The sequence below is a fragment of the Stylophora pistillata genome, chromosome 8, assembly GCF_964205215.1.
Source record: "Stylophora pistillata chromosome 8, jaStyPist1.2, whole genome shotgun sequence".
Lineage (NCBI taxonomy): Eukaryota > Metazoa > Cnidaria > Anthozoa > Scleractinia > Pocilloporidae > Stylophora > Stylophora pistillata.
The window spans coordinates 7,234,890-7,255,000 of NC_142526.1; the positions used below are offsets into that span (position 1 = coordinate 7,234,890).

Here is a 20,111-nt window from a genome sequence, read left to right on the forward strand (position 1 = left end):
CGTGAATGAGTCGTTTGTATGGAGCGGGTAGTTGTTGACATCTGTTTAGGGGAGTCTGTTCTAAGTTAGTAAACCAGCTTTCCAGAGTCAGTCGTTGAAAATAGTCAGTGCTGTAGGTTAGGCATTGCGCAGAGTCCCAGTCAATGTTGTGGTTGGTAAGTCGATGGTGTTCAGCAATGTGATTGCTGACATCACCTTTCCTCGTCGCCCGTCTGTGTTCAGTCAGTCTTGTTGTGAGGTTTCTGCCAGTCTCACCGATGTAGGAGGCTTGGCAGTCGGAACAATCGATCTTATAAATCGTTCCCTGTCTGTTCCTCGGTTCGTCTTTGTCTTTAACGTTGGTTAGTAACTGACGTAGTGTGGTAATGGGTTTGTGGGCGACGCGGATATTGAAGGGTAGTAAGATGCGCGAGATGCTTTCAGACATGCCTTTTATGTACGGTATGGTTGCTGTAGTCGTAGGGGTTGCGGTGTCGTTTGTTTCGGTAGTGGTAGTGGGTCGGTAAGTGTTTCGTCGGATGAAGTCGTTGTTGACATTCTACTGATAACAATCATTCACTTGACTCTGATGATGACTTCCGCACAGGTTGTCGAAACGTCTGTCACTACCACCGACAACAGTCCTTCTCAGGACTACACTCACCCGGACGATCAGACTACACCTTCACATAAATGTATTGTATAAAAGTAACTATATAAATTGACCGATAAATAATATTAAGAATTACAAAGAGTGCAGTTACCGCAATTAATTGAGGAAATTCGTTTAGCAAGGGCTACTTTCTTGATGAATGAAATGAATGAATGAAAAACTTTATTTAAGTGTCTATGTTTTTAGCTATAAGCTAATGGGGGACCCTAAAAAATTTAAAAGTCACATACATTTACATATGTAAATGATAGTTATTTACAGTAGATAATTAAAAAGATTATAAAGTTATTTAGTTAAGTTTTAAATTTCAACGAGAGTTGAAAGGTCGACTTTTCTTATGTTCTTCTTGAACGAAGTTAGAGTTTCTATCGTTCTTAGGTGTCTTGGTAACTTCGACCAGATGAGAGGTCCCATATATTTAATAGAATTCCTACCAAATCTTACAGTTTCGAATCTTGGCAGTTCAAAGTCACTGTTCCGTAAATTATATTGAGTGTTCTTTATATTAAATAAGTCAGAAATATTCTCAGGTACGAAACTGTGCTTAACTTTAAACATCAAAGTGGCACTGTCTCGTAGGCGCCGATTGTTCAACGTCGGTAGTTTGGCGCGACTTAGCAGTTCTTGATAGGACGCTGATCTAGTTTTGTACACCGCCCTAAGTGCTCGCTCCTGAATCCACTCAAGCTTTCTCCGATGCATTACAAAAGTGCCATACTAAATGACAGTAGGTTAGATGGGGCAGAATTGAAGACCTGTAAAGTGATAGCTTAGCATTACAGGGTATCAAATTGCGTAGCCGCACTAGGACCCCTACTTTTTGACTGGCCTTAGCGCATAGATCACTGATATGACTAGTAAAACTCAATTTTTCATCTATTTGAACTCCTAAAAGCCGTATTTCCCCCATTCTGTTAATAGTATGACCATCAACTGAAAAGTTTTGATTATCGTTGTCTTTGTCAACATTTCTCGGGTTGATCGTTAATAGCTGGAACTTTTCTGGGTTGGTTGAGAGATAGTTGTTCTTGTACCAGGATAGAGCTTTCTCTCCATGTATCTTAATACTTTGCGCGACAACGTCATGCTTCTTCCACGTGACATACATCTTGTGGTCGTCGGCATACATGCTCAAATTAGCATTATTTGTATGAAATGACATCATTTTGGAACAAATTCCACAGAAGGGGGCCAAAGGACGAGCCTTGCGGGCAGCCAAGCACCATCCTTTTCCAGTCACTCGTCACTCCTTTTATTTTCACTCTATTGAGCCTATTGTCAAAGTATGATCTAAGAAGGTTGAGGGAACTTTGTCCAATGCCATAGGCCTCGAGTTTCTTTACGATTAGAGAATGGCTAAGAGAGTCAAAGGCTTTACTCAAGTCAGTAGACAGTATGCACACCAGCCCCTTTCTGTCAACAGCTAATTTCCAGTCTTCCACGAGTCTAAGTAGAGTGGTCTGACAGCTATGATGTCTTCCGTGATAAGCTGTCATTCTCTGATAGAGAGTTGGATCATAGTGCCCGGTGATTTGCTTACTGAGCATATGCTCAAATGTCTTATTTACGGTGACAAGGGACGTGATGGGACGATAGTTCTTCGCCAGTTGTCTGTCACCTTTTTTAAACAGTGGCGTCCACTCTTCCATTTTCCACGCACAAGGCCATCGCCCCAGCTTGATACAGCTGTTGTAGAGTCATTAGCGATGGGGCAATTCCACAGGCCACGTTCTTAAGGAGTTTAGGCGGTGCTCCGGGGTCCCACTCACAGGACTTATTGGGGTTGATATTTTCAAGCGCCTTTTGCACTTGATCCTTGCTGACGCGATTGTTCCTTGGTATGCTTCTCTTAGAGCTTTAACGCTGTCATGGTTGTTATGGTTCTCTTCTGTGATGCAAATAGCACTGTCTCCTACAATGCTAACAGCAGCTATGGTGAAATAGTTCACTAATTGCTCAGCTACCTCGCATTGATCTTTTACAATGATGCCCTCTTCTGTTTTTAAACTGATTAAGGTGGACTCCTTAGTTTTGCTATTAATAAATGGCCTAAAGGCGTTGTAAAACTCCCTTGGCTTGGATTTCAGCTCCTCTGACTTGGCGAACCAGTATTCCATGATAGCCTTCCTCCGTTCGCGTGTGGCAATATTCCTGTACTTTCTTTTAAGTTCCATGTTCTCTGGCGTTCGGTTCTTCGCAAACAGTATGGCGTGTTTCCTCTTGTTCCTTATCGCCTTTTTCCAAGCTGGGGTCATGTAGGGTACGTCCTTTTCAAGCACACGTTTTCTTTTGATAGGGGCGTGCGCGTTCAGTGTGCACTCAAAGAGGGCGGTCCAATACTCGTACTTATCATCTACATCAGTGAATATTTCACCCACATGCCACGGTGCCTCTAGAAGTTCGTGGTTGAGCTGTTGAAAATCAGTGTTTCTCGTCTGCCTGTAGGTAGTTACCTTCGTTCTGTGCTTATAAACTTTCTCTTTCATTTCTCCGTATACCATACAGTGATCACTTAGTCCTGGATCGCACGTTCCACTTTTTACAAAAAGTTCTGGGGTATTTGTGAGCAGAACATCGAGAAGCGTTTGTGAGTGAACTGATATTCTTGTTGGTTTTGTTATCAAGCACTCCAAGTTGTTAATTTCTTGAAGATCAGTTAGAATCTTTCCCTCAGCACTGTCAGGTCGTAACCTGTCCATGTTTAAATCACCAACAATGACGATTGTTTGTTTTAGAAAACATAGAAACTGACAGATGTCGTTGATTTCTTCCTCTACTTTTTGAAGGTATTTGTCCTCGGATGGTATTTTTCTGCCTTTCCTAGACGGTCTAGGCGGCCTATAGATAGCAAGTAATGCTATATCAGTTCTCCCTATCCTGGATTCGACAGCGACAGTTTCAAGCGTTTTTTATGCTCTCGGTAGTGTTAATTTCTTTGATGGAATTACAGAGGAGAAATAAACAATGAGTCCTCCGCCACCTTTTACTCTGTCTTTCCGATACATGTGGTATCCGTTTAGGGTAAATTAGCTATTAGGATACGAACTATCGATCTTAGTCTCGGATATAACCAGGATGTGAGCTTTTAAAACATCATTCAGCTCTTTGAGCTCTTCAAATCTATTCTGGATGCTGTTTATGTTTAAATGCAAAATGAATGCACCGCTGGGATTATCTTTTCTTTGTTCCAGGATTGTAGCGTCGTCATTTGCATATCCACCATTAGTGTGATTTTCATCTATTGATGTATTAAAAGATGATTCCTTCCCAATTTCGCGATCAAAATCTGGCTCCGTATTAAAAGAACAATCCCCATTACTAAATGGTAAGGAGCATAGCGAACATTTCCAGTCCATGACCTGCTAATCTGAGTAGCTTTTAAACATCGCTTTTGTCAAGTTCAGGCATTTAGTGTGCGAGAAGTAATTACACTGAACACACAGTAGGGAATCTTGATTGGAACGCACGCGTTCGCCACACTCTTTGCAGGGATGTTTGGACATTTTCGTTGTAGGTCCGGGGTTTGGGTGGATGTCTCCTCCAGTTATGAGTCGGTAGATTTGGAAGCTACTTGTGCCGTTCGAAGTGTGAGAAAATCTCGTAGACAAGTATAGTTTTCCATGGCCGCGGCTTGGAGTGGTCTTGCGAGAATTCAGTAAGCCTGTGTTGGCTACGACTAGCGACCAGTGTTCCATTGCGGCTGAAGCGTCTCTTCTTAGAATAAGAGAACTAGTGTTGTCACTTCCATGAAGGAATAAGGTAGTCATAAGCAGCAAAATTGCTAGTTCCATGGAGCTCAAAGATTCGTGTCCGGCCGCCATTTTGTCCACTCCCAGATCGCTCTTTTAATTCCATCTATAGTTATAAGTTCCCTTATTTTACTGTCTATCTTTGACCAGAGTACTGGTCCCAAGTATCTGATAGAATGTTTTCGAAAACCTGTGGTGTTAACTCTTGGAATTTTAAATTCATTATTTCTTAGATTGTAGTTATTGCTATTGATGAAAAACAACCCAAGAATGTAATCTGGGCACAAGCCATTTTGAACCCTGAACATTAACAATGCATTGTCTTCCAACCTCCTATTATGTAAAGTGGGTAATTTAGCCCTTTCTAAAAGTTCAGGATAGGATGAATTGTTACCGCAATAAATGGCCCTAAGGGCCTTATCTTGTACTCGCTCTAATTTCTGCAGTCACTTGCTTTAGAAATGTTCCATACGATGCTACAATACGTCCAATGAGGCAGAATAGAAGCCTTAAAGAGTTGTAACTTGGCTTCAGTGGGTATGAGATTCCTTAACCTGTTTATAGCCCCTACTCGTTGGCTACACTATTTGCAAATACTACTTACATGACCAAAAAAATTCAGAGCGTTATAAATATTGACCCCCAGCAAGGCAATAATGTCTGTCCTGTTAAGTTATGATCCTTAAGCTTATGAAACATATGTATGAACTGCGGTTATGAAACGTATATATGCACGATCCTTCGCAGTAAAGTACTATTTGAGCAATAGTGAAAATCAGACCTGAAAAAAATTTCAAGCCTGTACGGGATTCGAACCACTGACCTCTGCGATACTAGTGCAGCGCTCTACCAATTGAGCTAACAAGCCAACTGGGAGCAGGCCATCAAATTAATTCGACATAAACCCGTAGATGATAAATCAAACAACAACAAACATATGAAACATATGTATGAACTGCGGTTATGAAACGCATATATGCACGATCCTTCGCAGTAAAGCACTATTTGAGCAATAGTGAAAATCAGACCTGACAAAAAATTTCAGGCCTGTACGGCCTGAACGGCCTTCATATGTTTGTTGTTGTTTGATTTATCATCTACGGGTTTATGTCGAATTAATTTGATGGCCTGCTCCCAGTTGGCTTGTTAGCTCAATTGGTAGAGCGCTGCACTAGTATCGCAGAGGTCAGTGGTTCGAATCCCGTACAGGCCTGAAATTTTTTTCAGGTCTGATTTTCACTATTGCTCAAATAGTGCTTTACTGCGAAGGATCGTGCATACATACGTTTCATAACCGCAGTTCATACATATGTTTCATATGTTTGTTGTTGTTTGATTTATCATCTACGGGTTTATGTCGAATTAATTTGATGGCCTGCTCCCAGTTGGCTTGTTAGCTCAATTGGTAGAGCGCTGCACTAGTATCGCAGAGGTCAGTGGTTCGAATCCCGTACAGGCCTGAAATTTTTTTCAGGTCTGATTTTCACTATTGCTCAAATAGTGCTTTACTGCGAAGGATCGTGCATATATACGATCCTTAAGCTTGTTACTCCTACTCATTAATAGAGACCCTTATTTCGCAAATTTACTCCCTAAAAAATTCGAATCATACCAGCTGGCTGCTTTATGAGCACTGTCTTGTAGATCGGTTTGAATAATACTAACATTGTAAATAGACAACTTTTTTGAGAGACATGTTTCGGCACGCTTATGCCATCTTCAATCAATGAGTAACTGAACGTGAGTAATTATATCGCAAGTAGATGAATAAAATATTTACAGTATGATGTAATACAAAGGCTGTCCTGGGATCAATGTCTTTTAAAGTCTTAGCATCATCAGCCACTGGTATTTCTTTGAAATAAAAGGATTTGTCATCATCAATGGACAATTTTTGATTCACAATGGCTTGTATTCTTTCATGCTCCCGCAGTGTGGAGTACGTCGCGTCGTTGGCAGGGCCAATGTCGTCAGCAATGGTTGAGAAATAATCATCCATAGTCTCTACAATATCTAACTGGTTGGTGATTATTGAGCTATTAATCTTCAATTTTATTTCAAAGGATTCTTTCACTTTTTTTGAGCCAAGTAAAGGCATAAATGTTTTGAAAACTTGTGCGGCTTATTTCTGAGGTCGTCAGACGTAGCCTTATTATAATCTTTAATGGCTTTGCGTCCGAGACATGTGGCCTCGTTCTGTAACTTTTTTTGAAGTTCCCAGTCTTCAGTGGCTTTGGTCCTATAAAATCTTCTGCGTGCTTTTCTTCTTCGTCTAATTGCCTCCTTTCACTCAGTTTTCATATTTGGCACATCGTCGTCTCTAGCATGCATTTTCTTACATGGCATATGTTCGTCTACAATTCCAATAACAGTACGCTGAAAACTTCAGACTGATCGTTAACATCATCAAAAACTTCAGCGACATGCCACGGGGCGGCAGCTAAGTGTTTCTTAAATTCCTGTTCATCAAAGTTTTTACTTGACCGAAAATTCACCACTTTTGTTTTTGATCTGGCTATCCTTTCCTTCATAAAAAGATAGACAAGGGCGTGGTCATTCATCCGTTGATCAACCACGCCGCTTTTGGTGAAACCATCGGGCAGGTTGGTGAGAATAACATTTATGAGTGTCTCACTCACTCGCTTTCCAATTTTCCGAATTCCTGTCGGTTTAGAAGTGAGGTAGTCAAGCTCATGCGTTTCTTGTAGATCATAAAGTAGTTTTCCTTCCTGATCATTGCTTGCTGGCCGAAGACGATCAAGACTCAAGTCACCAAGCAATACAATAGATTCCCTTTGTACATTTGCCCAATTGGATATGTGGTTAACTCTTCTTCGAGCTGTTGTCGATACGATAATGTGAAGCTTTTTGGAGGTCTATAAAGGCCAATCTCAATAACTGTTTTCGCCTTTAATTGGATGTCTAATACCATGGGCTTGATGGTTTTGTAGCTCTCTTCTAGCGTAATTCTTTTACAAATTAATCAGAGGATACGTAGGTTAGGATCTCTCCTCCTTTCTTTATTTCGTTTCTGTACAGCCCGTAACTATGGGTGGTATATTGACTGTTAGGATTGGAGGAATCAATTTTGGATTGGAATAATATCATCCGTATGGTGAGATGGGTGTGAAAAACTATAAAAAGAGCATGTTTTACTTTTTGATTCTAAAGTAGGTTGATCCGGGAGGAGGGCAGGAAATAAATAAAGTAATAAATAAATAAATAAATAATAGTCGCCACAAGCAATCTGTTCATCTTTCGTAAGATTATTCCATACTCTGCAACTCAGTGAGCATTGGAAGGCGTGCATGTCAAAAGTCAGAGACACGTTACTAGAAAATTTTCCGACTGAAACACCTTCCTCTTTAATATAAGTGAAAGCAGACATAACACGACATACAAAGCTAATCTAAAGTCGACATCTGTCAATGAATGGCTGGTTTTTTCAACACTTCACAAAACTACAATGGGGGTGTCATATTCATACATAAAGTTATTTCAGAATAGTTAGAAAACTTGTCGATAAACGCACGTTATCTTGGCATTCCTGTCGTCTCAACATGTTGGATCATTCAACCTCAAGTTCGGTAACAACAAAATAAACAACAACAACATCCGATAACTGGTTGATCAGAGAATTGGACAGACGTTATGGTGCCTTTAAAAAACCTCTTGCTTTTGATAAAAATATCGGTCGCACTTATCATTCATTCGCTGCTAGTATATTTGGAGACAGCCTTCGTACCTTCGCTAACAGCGTGCTTGGCAAGTTCACTTGGCAAAAGTAAGAGTACAGCAGTTTGGATTTCGCGAGAGCTCATTGTCGACTTCTTGGCGTACTTTGTCAAGCGAGATGCCTCCATAGCTATGTGCTCGAAGATGTCGCTAACGAAATAGTTCATTATGCCCATGGCTTTGGTTGCGATTCCAGTATCAGGATGAGCTTGCTTCAGCACTTTGTAGATATACAGCGAATAACTTTCCTTTCTCTTCAGCTTCTTTTTCTAATCTTGTCGGCTGCAGCACCGGATTTCATTCTACCAGCTTTCTTCTCCGCTGAAACATCACGGTAAGGCTTGGGTAATTTCACTATGACCAGACAAAGGCTCACCCTCTGCTAAATCATACTATTCGATACACTAAGAACTTTAATACTACATTTTAAATTGCAATTTCGCAATGCAAAGTTGCTCAGCTGCCAATTTTATAAAGCACGCGTACTGACGATGTATCACATTTCACTAAGAGATCAATCTTTGATCAGTTACTTCTGGATGTTGAAATCCAAAGGTTACGAGGTCAGCATGAAGCTTGTGATTAACGGATTTTGATCCAAACTAGCGATAAAGTTACCAGTTACAAAACTTAAACGAAACTCCCGACAGCTCTCCACTTTTCAGACGTCTTATAGATATTAAAAAGAACTAAAAACATATCTGCCAGCTGCACGACCACAGTAAGGCGTTTTCAAAAATGTCAGTGAAGGGAGGTTAATATATTCACCCAAAATTAGTGTTTTCGTTTTGCTGTCGATTATCTACATCGATGCATTTGCGACTATCCTCAGCAATAAAACGCTGGAAAATGACGAGAGGAGCGACATCATATATGCATTATATATATGCATCGATGCATTTGCGACTATCCTCAGCAATAAAACACTGGAAAACGACGAGAGGAGCGACAGCTTATATGCATTATATATATGCATCGATGCATTTGCGACTATCCTCAGCAATAAAACACTGGAAGACGACGAGAGGAGCGACATCATATATGCATTATATATATGCATCGATGCATTTGCGATTATCCTCAGCAGTAAAACACTGGAAAACGACGAGAGGAGCGACATCATATATGCATTATATATATGCATCGATGCATTTGCGACTATCCTCAGCAATAAAACGCTGGAAAATGACGAGAGGAGCGACATCATATATGCATTATATATATGCATCGATGCATTTGCGACTATCCTCAGCAGTAAAACACTGGAAAACGACGAGAGGAGCGACATCATATATGCATTATATATATGCATCGATGCATTTGCGACTATCCTCAGCAATAAAACACTGGAAGACGACGAGAGGAGCGACATCATATATGCATTATATATATGCATCGATGCATTTGCGATTATCCTCAGCAATAAAACACTGGAAGACGACGAGAGGAGCGACATCATATATGCATTATATATATGCATCGATGCATTTGCGATTATCCTCAGCAGTAAAACACTGGAAAACGACGAGAGGAGCGACATCATATATGCATTATATATATGCATCGATGCATTTGCGACTATCCTCAGCAATAAAACACTGGAAAACGACGAGAGGAGCGATGGATTTCAACTTTCTGTTCTAAATAATTTTGGCAGATAGAGATAGTTCTGCGCGGCTCAAATAGAAAATCCCCGTGGTCAGAAATAAAGCTGTCAGCTCGGGAAGGAACTTTAAAAATCTCAGCAGACTGCCGAGTTATGACCAAATCCGGCAGAGTATGGCCCAGGTGTGGGTGGGCTCAACTACATATCGTTTATGTCCAGATAAGCTAATGAGGTCTAATAATTTAATGGAATCGCAGTCATCAGGCTTGTCCCAATGAATGTACCATTCACTCTGATGAAGGGCTAACGCTCGAAACGTCAGCTTTTTTATTTATTTCGGTGGCCAATTTACAATTTCAACTGAGTTGATCTAACCAAATTACCTTGTTATCCCCACCGACGCAGCACCACAGTTTCTTTAGAAACTTTTAGCCTTTATACATTTGTCCCAATGAATGTTTGGGTCTCCAAAAATGACCAACTCCGCTTTAGATGACACGAATGACTCAACATAACCCGTTACTTTAACAAGAAACGTCTCAGTTGTTTCTATAGGATCGTCTGGGTATGGTGGTCAGTATATGACCAAAGATGAAGGCTTAAGAGGTTCTGATTGGACAAACCAGTCGGAAAACTCAAATGGCACCTTCCCGTCTGCATCAATCTTCCTAGCGGTAAGTGAACCGCGGTAAATCAGGGCAGCAGCACCTCCATGTCTACTAGAACGAGGACAATCTACCATGTTGTAGACAACAGGACAAGCCTCACTTTCTAACACTTCTCATCCTTCGCACAGAGCCACGTTTCAGTGATGGCAAAAACTTCGATCTTACTTTTGCATACGTAGTCCACAAAATCCGCTGTGTTATATCTGAAAGATCGTGCATGCAGCTGGCCATTAGCAAATCCTTACCCTGTATTGACCGTTTATGATTACATTTCACTGTGCATCGTTTTGTGAAGTGACGATGGGGTTCCGGGCCGGGTTCAGTTAATGAACCAAATAACCAAGGTACTGGAAGATGAAAAGTAGCCGATGCATGTGAGTAATAGTTGCATGGACATTTATGACGCTTGATCTTGGGCCTTGCACCCCCAAAAAATACACAATTTGTTGATAGAGTAACATTGTATTCCGATACCAACCTGCAGAAAAGATCATCCGCAACGCCCATTGCAAAGCTACGGTGATCACAACGATAGATGTAGCATCCAAACATATCTAAATTACTTGTGCGCCAGCGAAAGAATGCAACTAATTCATCGCAGATAATCCAAAATTTTCATCCTCCAAAAGCGATGCATGGGTGCATATGCTTTTATGCAGCTTTTCGTTAAAGTTGAATCATTATGCAAGTAGCAAAGTTGGTGTAAAATTAGGATAAATACGGAGCACACAAAAGAGAAGCGTCTCTTCATAATTTCACGCATTATGGAAAAATTTAAGATATATGATATATGAATATCAACTATTTAATAAAATGACAAAACGTTTTACAAAGGATATTGTATAAAAATTAAAGATAGCGAGAAAATATCCATCAATTGTAACTTAATTCCTAAAACTAACGCTGTACAACACTGCTATGACATTAGGATGAACTGAAGAAAATCTATGGGACCAGAGCAGAGAGAGAGGAAGAGGCAAAAAAGTACATCAATGCCGATGATGAGGTGGGCGTTTAAAGGTGGACTGTGTTATACGTACGAGGCATCGAGGCATTCAAGATAGAAATAAAATAACCATCAATTGCAATTCAATTTGTTGAATTAACGCGCTGAACAACACCTCTATGACACTAGAATGAACTGAAGAAAATGTACCGGACCAAAGTAGGGTATTGTAGTCAAACCTCCAACACGCTACATGTAGTTTAATCGATTTCATGAAATGTACGATACAAGCGAAAAGCGATGCGAAGCAAGCGTTATAAACGTTGTATGACTAGGACGGCTAGGAACACGAAAATCAAAAACGGAGAAGACGGTAAGCGAACCGGATAAATGAAACGTAGCGATGGCAAAAGCACAAGTGCCCTAAAAAAACGCATGCAAAAAGCCCTAACGAGACGAAATTATGCGAAAACACCTAACAGAATATTGATTACACAAAAGTGAAAAAAACACAAAGAATGCGATAATGAGAGAAAAAATACGCGTACAAACGAGAAAACAAACAAAAGAAACAAATACAGCCATGCGGCAGTAACATGGAGAATGTCAGCACTGTATGCATCGAGGATACTTCCTCTTATTCACGACTACGTCTCTCTTTGAACTATTTTACTGCAAAGATAGTTTGGTAACCTACCTACCAGGACCTCGGCATTGATTATTCATGATATCATGCTCTCATCCAATAATTGCGCAATTGATGCTCGCGGGAAGTTTGGAGAGCACAAGAGAAGAGAAAGAATTGCTCGAGAGCTCTTTTAGCTTCCAGAGTACATCCATAACTCGATATACGGAAAGTTAAAAGCATGAACCAATTCTTTTATGACATAGCATGTATATACAGGTCGTGCATGATCTCGCGCAAGCCAAGTATATTTCCGACGGCCCTCCCACTCAACCAATATTTACAACTGGGTCGCTTTAGGAAGTTCTCCATTCTCCGAAAAAAGCCTTCCACTTCAATTTGACACTTTTGGGCACTTGTAAATTTTTATTGATCTCGTTCAGGTGACTTGTTATCTTTGTCCAGCAATTCCAATGATCTGCGAATGAACTTCCATTCTCGCCAGCTCATTAAGTATAGGTAATTGCATGGGACGAGCAAAATTCACATATGGATAAATATCACCTGTGTTTTCAGAAGTCGCCGAATATGTAATTTGCGATCATCCAAATTAGCATAAATTAATATTTGCCGGCATGTGTCAGAGAAGTGGAGGCGGGTGCGAGGTGCGCGGAGAGTTATGGGATCGTGGTTAGTAAGTTGAGGGCGTTAGTAGGGCGAGGCATTCTACGGTCAGCCTTCGTCTTGATAAGTCGTTAGGTTTCGTTTTCGTTCAAATTGATGTATTATTCATTTATTTACTTTTATTTCTTAAAATATTGTCATGTTCACGTCAGGTATTACCTGGAGCTGTATTCGCATATTTTCCTTTGTAACTGTGCATAATGTGTCATTCATAGGATAAGCTGAAACTCCGAAGGTGGCATCAATGCCTTGGTTGGGGTTACACTACCCCCCTCTTTTCCACTTAGAGGTTTTAAGGGTTTTTCGTGTCCGGCTGTGGTGCATTTAGTTTCCTTCAATCGCAGTACACTTTTGTAAAGATACCAATTTGGTGGGAACTTTTGAAAACACAAGTGATATTTATCCTTCATTTTAGGGAGAAGCGTGCGATTGTTTGTTTATAATATAAAGGGAAAAACTTTACGTTATTAAGAAGGTCATCATGAGCGCACGCTTTAGCGGATTTCGTAGGGGGCTATTTTAGTGTTCAGCTAGCGACAATGAACTGTAAAACGCACGTCACGGCTAAATGAAATTTTATTTTTGTACCACACCGCCAAAATAATGAAACCAACCCTTCTAAGAAGCATTCGATGAAATTGTAATACTTAAGGGAAAATAAATCAAGGCTTTTTTATGGTTTTACTGAGTTTTAAGTAATTTTTCCCGAGACAATTATCAAATTTATGGAAAAATGTGTATCAGGCAATCAGCTCTTGGTAACATTGCCCTCTAAGTATGAAAGCGATGCTCGCAGTAATGAACATTACTGATGTAGTAGTGAAATAAACCTCCCCCCCCAAAAAAAAATTATATATATATATATATATATAAATATACATATAATAATTTTTCAGGCCTTGTTTTACTACTACATTAGTAGTGTTCATATTACTGCAAGGATCTCTTTCGATTCATACATTTCTTGAAACCGCAGTACACATATATGACTTTCATATATTCAGATTCTTTGCCCTCTATGTTACAAGGTTGGAAAGTTCGATCTGCGCGTCAAAGTCAAAAGGGAGAGAAGCAATGTTACCAACTTTGAGCTGGAGCAAATTTTTAGCCTTTGTGTAGTTTTTACCTGAGGAAACAATTTTCCAAAGCTGTTTTACGCAAAGTTGTACCGTCACGCTCCTAAAAGGGTCTCAACGGGGTTAACCAATAGCCGTAAAATGGCCAAAAAATTTAGCCGTATGGCGTTGAAATTGATAAATTTTAACCGATGGTCGTAGAAATAGTGAAACGCAAAAAACTATCTGGTAACGACAATGGAATGACATTAACCGTTAGCCGTAAATTGGCCAAAATCTTTAACCACTAGCCGTGAAAGCCATCACCCCATTGGGAGCCCCTCCTTGGGGGACTTAGGTCTAGTTCATTAAAGCACTTGCATCCAACGTCTTTATCCAGGGACGCTAATGACGAATAATCATATCCTTCTGTCTGTTTCTTAGGATTCAGAGTCAAGTGAAGATGAGGAGGGAATCAGTGTCGAAGAGCTCAAGAATTCAGAAGGTTACAAGCTGATCTTGAAAGCCCTGGACGAGTTGGAAAAATCCAGCGTAAAGTAATTAATGTAAAGACTGGGCGCTCTACTTGTAAAAAGCTACAATTACTCATGCAGCGAAGTTGAACTTTAAAATCAGTTGTTGAAATACCGCTATAAATCACATTTTGTAACTTATACTTTTTCCTCGTCCCACTCGAAGTTCGTGTTCTAAGGTGGGTTTAAAGCTGTGATACATCACATGTTCCAGACCAAATGATACATCTTCCTTTTCACCACCGTGCAGAGATGAACCAACCCTTACAGCCTACACACATTATTCTGTGAGCCAGGCCAGGTGCCATGAGGGTCTCGTTTCAGACATTTCGAGCCATCCTCACCAACGAGTCATATTTAAGGCACTTGCAATTGTATATTTCAGTATTTCTCATACTTAGACATTCTCTATTTCGCTCTCTATGAATTGAAGATGCCGAATGTCAGATCTCAAGACCTCAGTACTTCTAAGTATTCCCATAGTTAGGGAAGGTTTTAACAACGGGTTGGGAAAGGGATTCCTCCGTTCTTAGAAGAGCATGGAGATGCCCCTAGATTATTTAGGTTTGTTTTTCGACCATTCTAATCTCATTGATAACTGAAAGTAATTCAAGAAAGCAAGTGTCCATTTGTAAAATAGTTCGGTTGTACTTGTCCAGTTTTTAAAGCAAACCATTGTATAAAGCAAACTGCTACAGTGCATATAAATAAAAAGAAAAGTCTATTTGAAAAGTCAGTATTCAATATCTTGTGATTACAAAGGCGGACGGTGTTCGCGCATGGGGCTACTACCGGTCTGTTATGGGTGCGACCTTCAATGGTGGAGACTTAGTTAGGTTTGGGTTATTCATCTCACCAGACTCTCTCAGCTCAAGGCAGTGTCTGGCGGCTGTTTCGCTTTTGGCATTTCCCGAGTGTGCCGGTCACTACAGTGCTTTTTCCTTCGCTTTCTCTTCTCAAACTTATCTGGGACACTAGTAATCACACGCGACCCTAACAGGGTCTTAGCGACTGTGCGTGTTTGTCTTACATACAATAATAGTACTGGTGAGCCATTTATTCTTCCAGACAACATGTCACGCCATTCAAGTAGTGTCTGTATTGGGTATTGAGTGGAAGCCCATTGTAAGGTATGCCATGCTTACAAAACTGTGACCTCAAACTGAAAAGTGCCCAGAATATCAATCAAAAGGAACCATGAACCATTCCACCTGTCACAAATCAAAAAATGAAAGCTTTAGGAACGCATCTGAAGCTGGACACAGTAAATTGGGGCAATTGATCAACCTAAGAAACTCGTAGGGCCCCAGAAAAATACCTGTTATTTAGTTTTTTTTTTCACTTTCAGCAGTGATTGTCGCCTGAGAACTAATTATTTAAATGTTGTTCATGCGATCATGAAAACCCAACAATACCCCCATTTAACTATCAAAGCAAAGCAAAGCTATGTTATTTTTTCGCCCTCCCAAGTAGCAGTTAATGTTCCACAATGTATCATCAGTAGGGAACGAGTAAAAACACTTTGGCAAACTTTTAAGGTTTTCGAAACTTTTAAAACAGAGCGTCTGTCATGGACGTGCAATGTAATAATCCGCCGTTTAACCATTAACAAATGGTTAAAGAAGCGTAAGAGTCGCGCGAGGCGATAGCCGAGAGGGACTCTAGCTTCTTGAGTGCTTAGCAAACCTCCCAAGTGCATCCATTTAACAAATGGTAAACACCACACCGTACACTATTGAGTTATGGATGCACGCGGGAGGTTGCTAAGCACGAAAGAGGCGTAAGAGTCCCACGAGGCGATAGCCGAGAGCGACTCTAGCTTCTTGAGTGCTTAGCAAACCTCCCAAGTGCATCCATTTAACAAATGGTAAACACCACAGCGTAGACTATTGAGTTATGGATGCACGCGGGAGGTTGCTAGCACGAAAGAAGCGTATGAGTCGCGCGAGGCGATGGTCGAGTGCGACTCTAGCTTCTTGAGTACTTAGCAAACCTCCCAAGTGCATCCATAACTCAATAGTGTACGCTGTGGTGTTTACCATTTGTTTTATGACATAACATTGATACATTGTAGCTAAAGAGTTCCCTTTTATTTTACAAATCTTACGTGACCAGAAAAAACAAGCGCGCGCGGAAAAATAGTCTTTGCATTTGCTCACGTCACCAGCGTACACCCATGGGCAAATGGGGGACGCTAAATTGACCAATCAGAGCGCGCGCTTTACGTTAGTTATGTTATAATTCTAAATGACAGTCCCTAAAAAGCTGATGTTGCTTACGATGTCTTTACAGAAGAAACATTAGTACACTAGGTTTTTTTTCCAATTCTAATTTTAAGTGAAGATGACATTGATGAAACAATTGGAAATATCTTGAATGTTTCTTTCATCAAAGGCTTTCAGCAGTGTTATTTTTTGTACAGAGAAAATGCAATCGTGCTATATCTGAATCATTTTGGTCCTGATGAGACCGACTATACAAGTACGTATAGCACCAGGGGTGGTGGGGTCTTTTTGTTTACTAAGTGCGATCCATCTGTTAGTTTTAAAACGCTATTTATTTCCTTTGTACTTTAGATTTTTGCAAAGGAGGATTAGTCAGGTATCCCACAGTTCCACGCTTCGAACTATATTATCAATTCGCTCTAGTCACGTAATCACTCAGTCGAGATGGAGGTAGTTGAGATCAACAGTGAAGCTCTCGCGTTCGCCACTAATTTATGTCAACTGCTTGGATTTGGATAGTCAGACTTACATCAAACTTTCCAATTTGGCTTGTTGTCCGAGACTTCCAGCTTCTCAATGTGATATTCTTTCAATTTACCCAAACAGCTAGAGGATGAAAGCGAAGATCGAAGACGTTCAGTGCTTATAACTTCGACTTCGATTGCGTCGAAAATCGGTCTCTTGCCGCTTCGGATATTTGACCTTATGACGAATATGAAGGAGAAAACAACATCCCAGAAATGCCCTGGCTAGGCTTACAAGTCTCCAATTGTACTTGCAGTTGCTACCCGACGAAAGGAGAAATCGCCGTGAAAAGCCAGTCTTCTGAAGAAGTGGCAAGCGACTCGAGTTACCAAAAGAAATAAAGAAAGCACTCCATCACAAGATACTAACATTAATTCAGGAGGAAACCTTTACACAGATGTACCAAAAGGGGCATTTAATATACGGATAGCAAAGGCTATCGATCGATCAATAGCGGGCCGGGTGATACACCAGTCGAGGAAAGACGTCAAAATTTTGGCGCCAATTTAAGCAATTTTTAACGGCCACATATTCCTACAAAATTTGGGGACTTAAGGGGACCTTCGCTAATATTGAAAAGTGCCATTATTCTGGCACCACCAGGCGGAATAATATGCTTAAGTACCAACCAATAATAGCGCAACAGGCAAATATCGATCAAACGTTAAAGTAAAGCGCATAAACAAAGCCACTCAGTCGTGCATACCACTCATAATAAAGGCGTTTTTTTTTTCCATTTAGAGAAGAGTAAGTTCGAGTACTAAAGTACTAAAGTCAACTTAACTGTTACAAGAATACATAAAACCGTTCAAATCACCTTCCGTGCTCCTGAATAAGGACAAACAGCCGTTTAAAATTCAGTCAACTTTCCAGCGCGTACACTCGAATTCGATGCAATGTGACACCTTCTCATTGACAATAACGCGCAAGGGCTAATGGGATACCCGACTGATCCTCCTTTCATTATTGCTGAACCACCAGTATTGTCTATGCTTAGTTAATGTTTATCTATGTCGCGGTTTATTTTTGTCGAATACTGTAATTGGTGTGAAATTGTTATGCAATTTATGTCAGCCATTTGCTCATATTACGGGCTGGCTAGCAAGAAAGAACCATTTTCGATAGCCGTCAAGAGGTAGTGCGCTCCGCTACTGTATAATTGTTTTTGTCTACTCCGCTACCCGTGCGTTTCAAGTACGCTAAGAGCTCTACCAAAGTAAGTTACCTATATTGTTTTACGCTCGATTTAGTTTATCGTTTTTTTTTCATTATCAGTTCAGTTGATTTCAAGAATAGGTCACTGTGCTGTGTTATCGTTTGTAAGTCGATTGATTAGCTTCGTTTCGTATTCTGTTACCTTCAAGTTCGAACCACATAACTCTACCACATTTGCTATTGCAATCACACCAAGTATTCAGCAACTACCTTATTTATCGCTACCTGGCTACGTTCCCTTTTGTATCGTGTAAAATTAAACACTTGGAATTGTTACACGTGGTGCTTGTGCGTTCTTTTTTAGGGCTCTATGTACTAGCTATCCTTCCACGGCTAGGCGACGCTACCCTGTGATTCTCTGGAATTCCCACCATTTCCTTGACTGAAGTGTCTCTGTTATAACTTAAGGTGAAATTCAAAAACTTCCTTCTCGTTCACTGCTTAAATTTCGATTCCATGCTCAGGTAGAAGTTAAAAATTAATATAGGTTTTTAATTTTTGGTAGAGGTATAGCGATCACATGCATTGATATCAGAATTTCGCGCGTATCAGTATTAATTTTACCTGTTCCCTTGTTTCCCTGGATAGATGAGACAAAATCTTTAAGATCCCTTCTTAATTATAATAAAAATAAGACAAAAATTCATTTTTGCTACCATTATCACTTTTCAGGTCAATTTTGCAAACACATCGCGTTCAACAAAGGTACACCTGTCGACTGAAATGAGGGAAACAAGAAAGAAGCATAACATGGAAAGCTGAATTTAGCAAAATTAATATTCGGAATCTCAAAGTTCATAATTACATACATGTAAACGCATATTGCAAAGTTTCCGTAAAAAGGTACGTGATAGTAGAGAGAGTTGCGCAATAATTGCCAAGATTTTCATTGAGAACAGTTTGCCAGATAGAGTGGGTTTTTAATTAAGCATTCCTATTCAGGCTGCTCTGAAATAAATTTTTGATCGTGATTGTAAATATTTTGAAATATTTTACAATTTCAATAGATAGCCTGCTATGAGTTAAGAGTTAAGATAACAGTTCTGGATTGATTTACCGCCGGACCCGGGACTTTACCCTGAAAGCAAATGTTATCGTTTCCAACATGGGCTTTAACCTATTAGTTGTGCGAAACCCCTATTTTGACAACTTTGAAAGTGTTTGATTTAACAGCCTTGCCCTAAAAAAATCTTTTTCGCTAGCAATTTTCAATTATCTGCAAAATCAGAAGCATTCAATCTTAATGGTTGTAAGCTTTTGGCAAAAGTTACGTTTCATAAGACTGCTAGAAGATACGTCACATTTCCCTTTTTATTTTTTTAATCATCCGGCAGGCTAAGATCTCTGTACTCCATTCTAACTTACTATTTTCTCGTTAAAAAGAGAAGGAAAAATATATAGAGGCTGTTACACCTTTTGTTGCGAAGAGTACTTCTGCTTATTTTGTTGATTCTACGGTGTTGCAATTGTTTTGATTACTGTTATGTTTGGTTGACCCTAAGATTTCTTTAATCTTGACCGCGCACAGTTTTGCCATAGGTTTTAAATAAATGAGGCCTTTCCTGACTCAGACACTAAAGAACTGCTTGTTAGTCTTTGTCTGGTACGCCATACTCGCAAAAACTCGCCTTAAAAAGTTTTGATTTATTGGGTTTTTCCCAAGTCTTCTAAAAAACATCTTGCCATTTCTAAAACATCACGGGCATGCCTTCCTCTCCCTCTCGTGACAGCACCATCTGACCCACCTGGTTTTCTATGAGGTCAATGAACTAGAATTAAAAATTTTGAAATAAGTAAGTTTTCTAAACAAATACTTCGTATCGGGATGTACTATGCAATTACCTAATTCTCAAAACGGTAAAAAAAGCCCTTTCACTTCCCTTTGGAATTGAA

General features: G+C 40.0%; 1 protein-coding gene, 2 long non-coding RNA genes and 1 pseudogene across 3 annotated transcripts; 2 read left to right on the forward strand and 2 right to left on the reverse strand.

Annotated features, from left to right (window-relative positions):
* Nucleotides 1–1,846: 1,846 nt before the first annotated feature.
* LOC148724744 (uncharacterized) lies at nt 1,847–3,983 on the reverse strand. Its single transcript, XM_088730981.1, has one exon. The coding sequence runs from the start codon at nt 3,349–3,351 to the stop codon at nt 2,353–2,355; it is 999 nt and encodes a 332-aa protein (XP_088587107.1). The 5' UTR covers nt 3,352–3,983; the 3' UTR covers nt 1,847–2,352.
* A 4,125-nt stretch (nt 3,984–8,108) lies between these two features.
* On the reverse strand, nt 8,109–10,484 carry LOC148724745 (histone H2B pseudogene; annotated as a pseudogene).
* A 528-nt stretch (nt 10,485–11,012) lies between these two features.
* LOC148724746 (uncharacterized) lies at nt 11,013–14,985 on the forward strand. Its single transcript, XR_015991276.1, has 2 exons — nt 11,013–11,416; nt 14,165–14,985. It is a non-coding gene; the product is annotated as an uncharacterized LOC148724746 (long non-coding RNA).
* A 3,006-nt stretch (nt 14,986–17,991) lies between these two features.
* Nucleotides 17,992–19,897, forward strand: LOC148724747 (uncharacterized). Its single transcript, XR_015991237.1, has 3 exons — nt 17,992–18,219; nt 18,523–18,626; nt 18,891–19,897. It is a non-coding gene; the product is annotated as an uncharacterized LOC148724747 (long non-coding RNA).
* Nucleotides 19,898–20,111: the final 214 nt, after the last annotated feature.

What these genes read in the sequence shown, in the direction of transcription:
- LOC148724744 (XM_088730981.1), bottom strand. Translation starts at nt 3,351, where the DNA reads ATGGACAGGTTACGACCTGACAGTGCTGAGGGAAAGATTCTAACTGAT.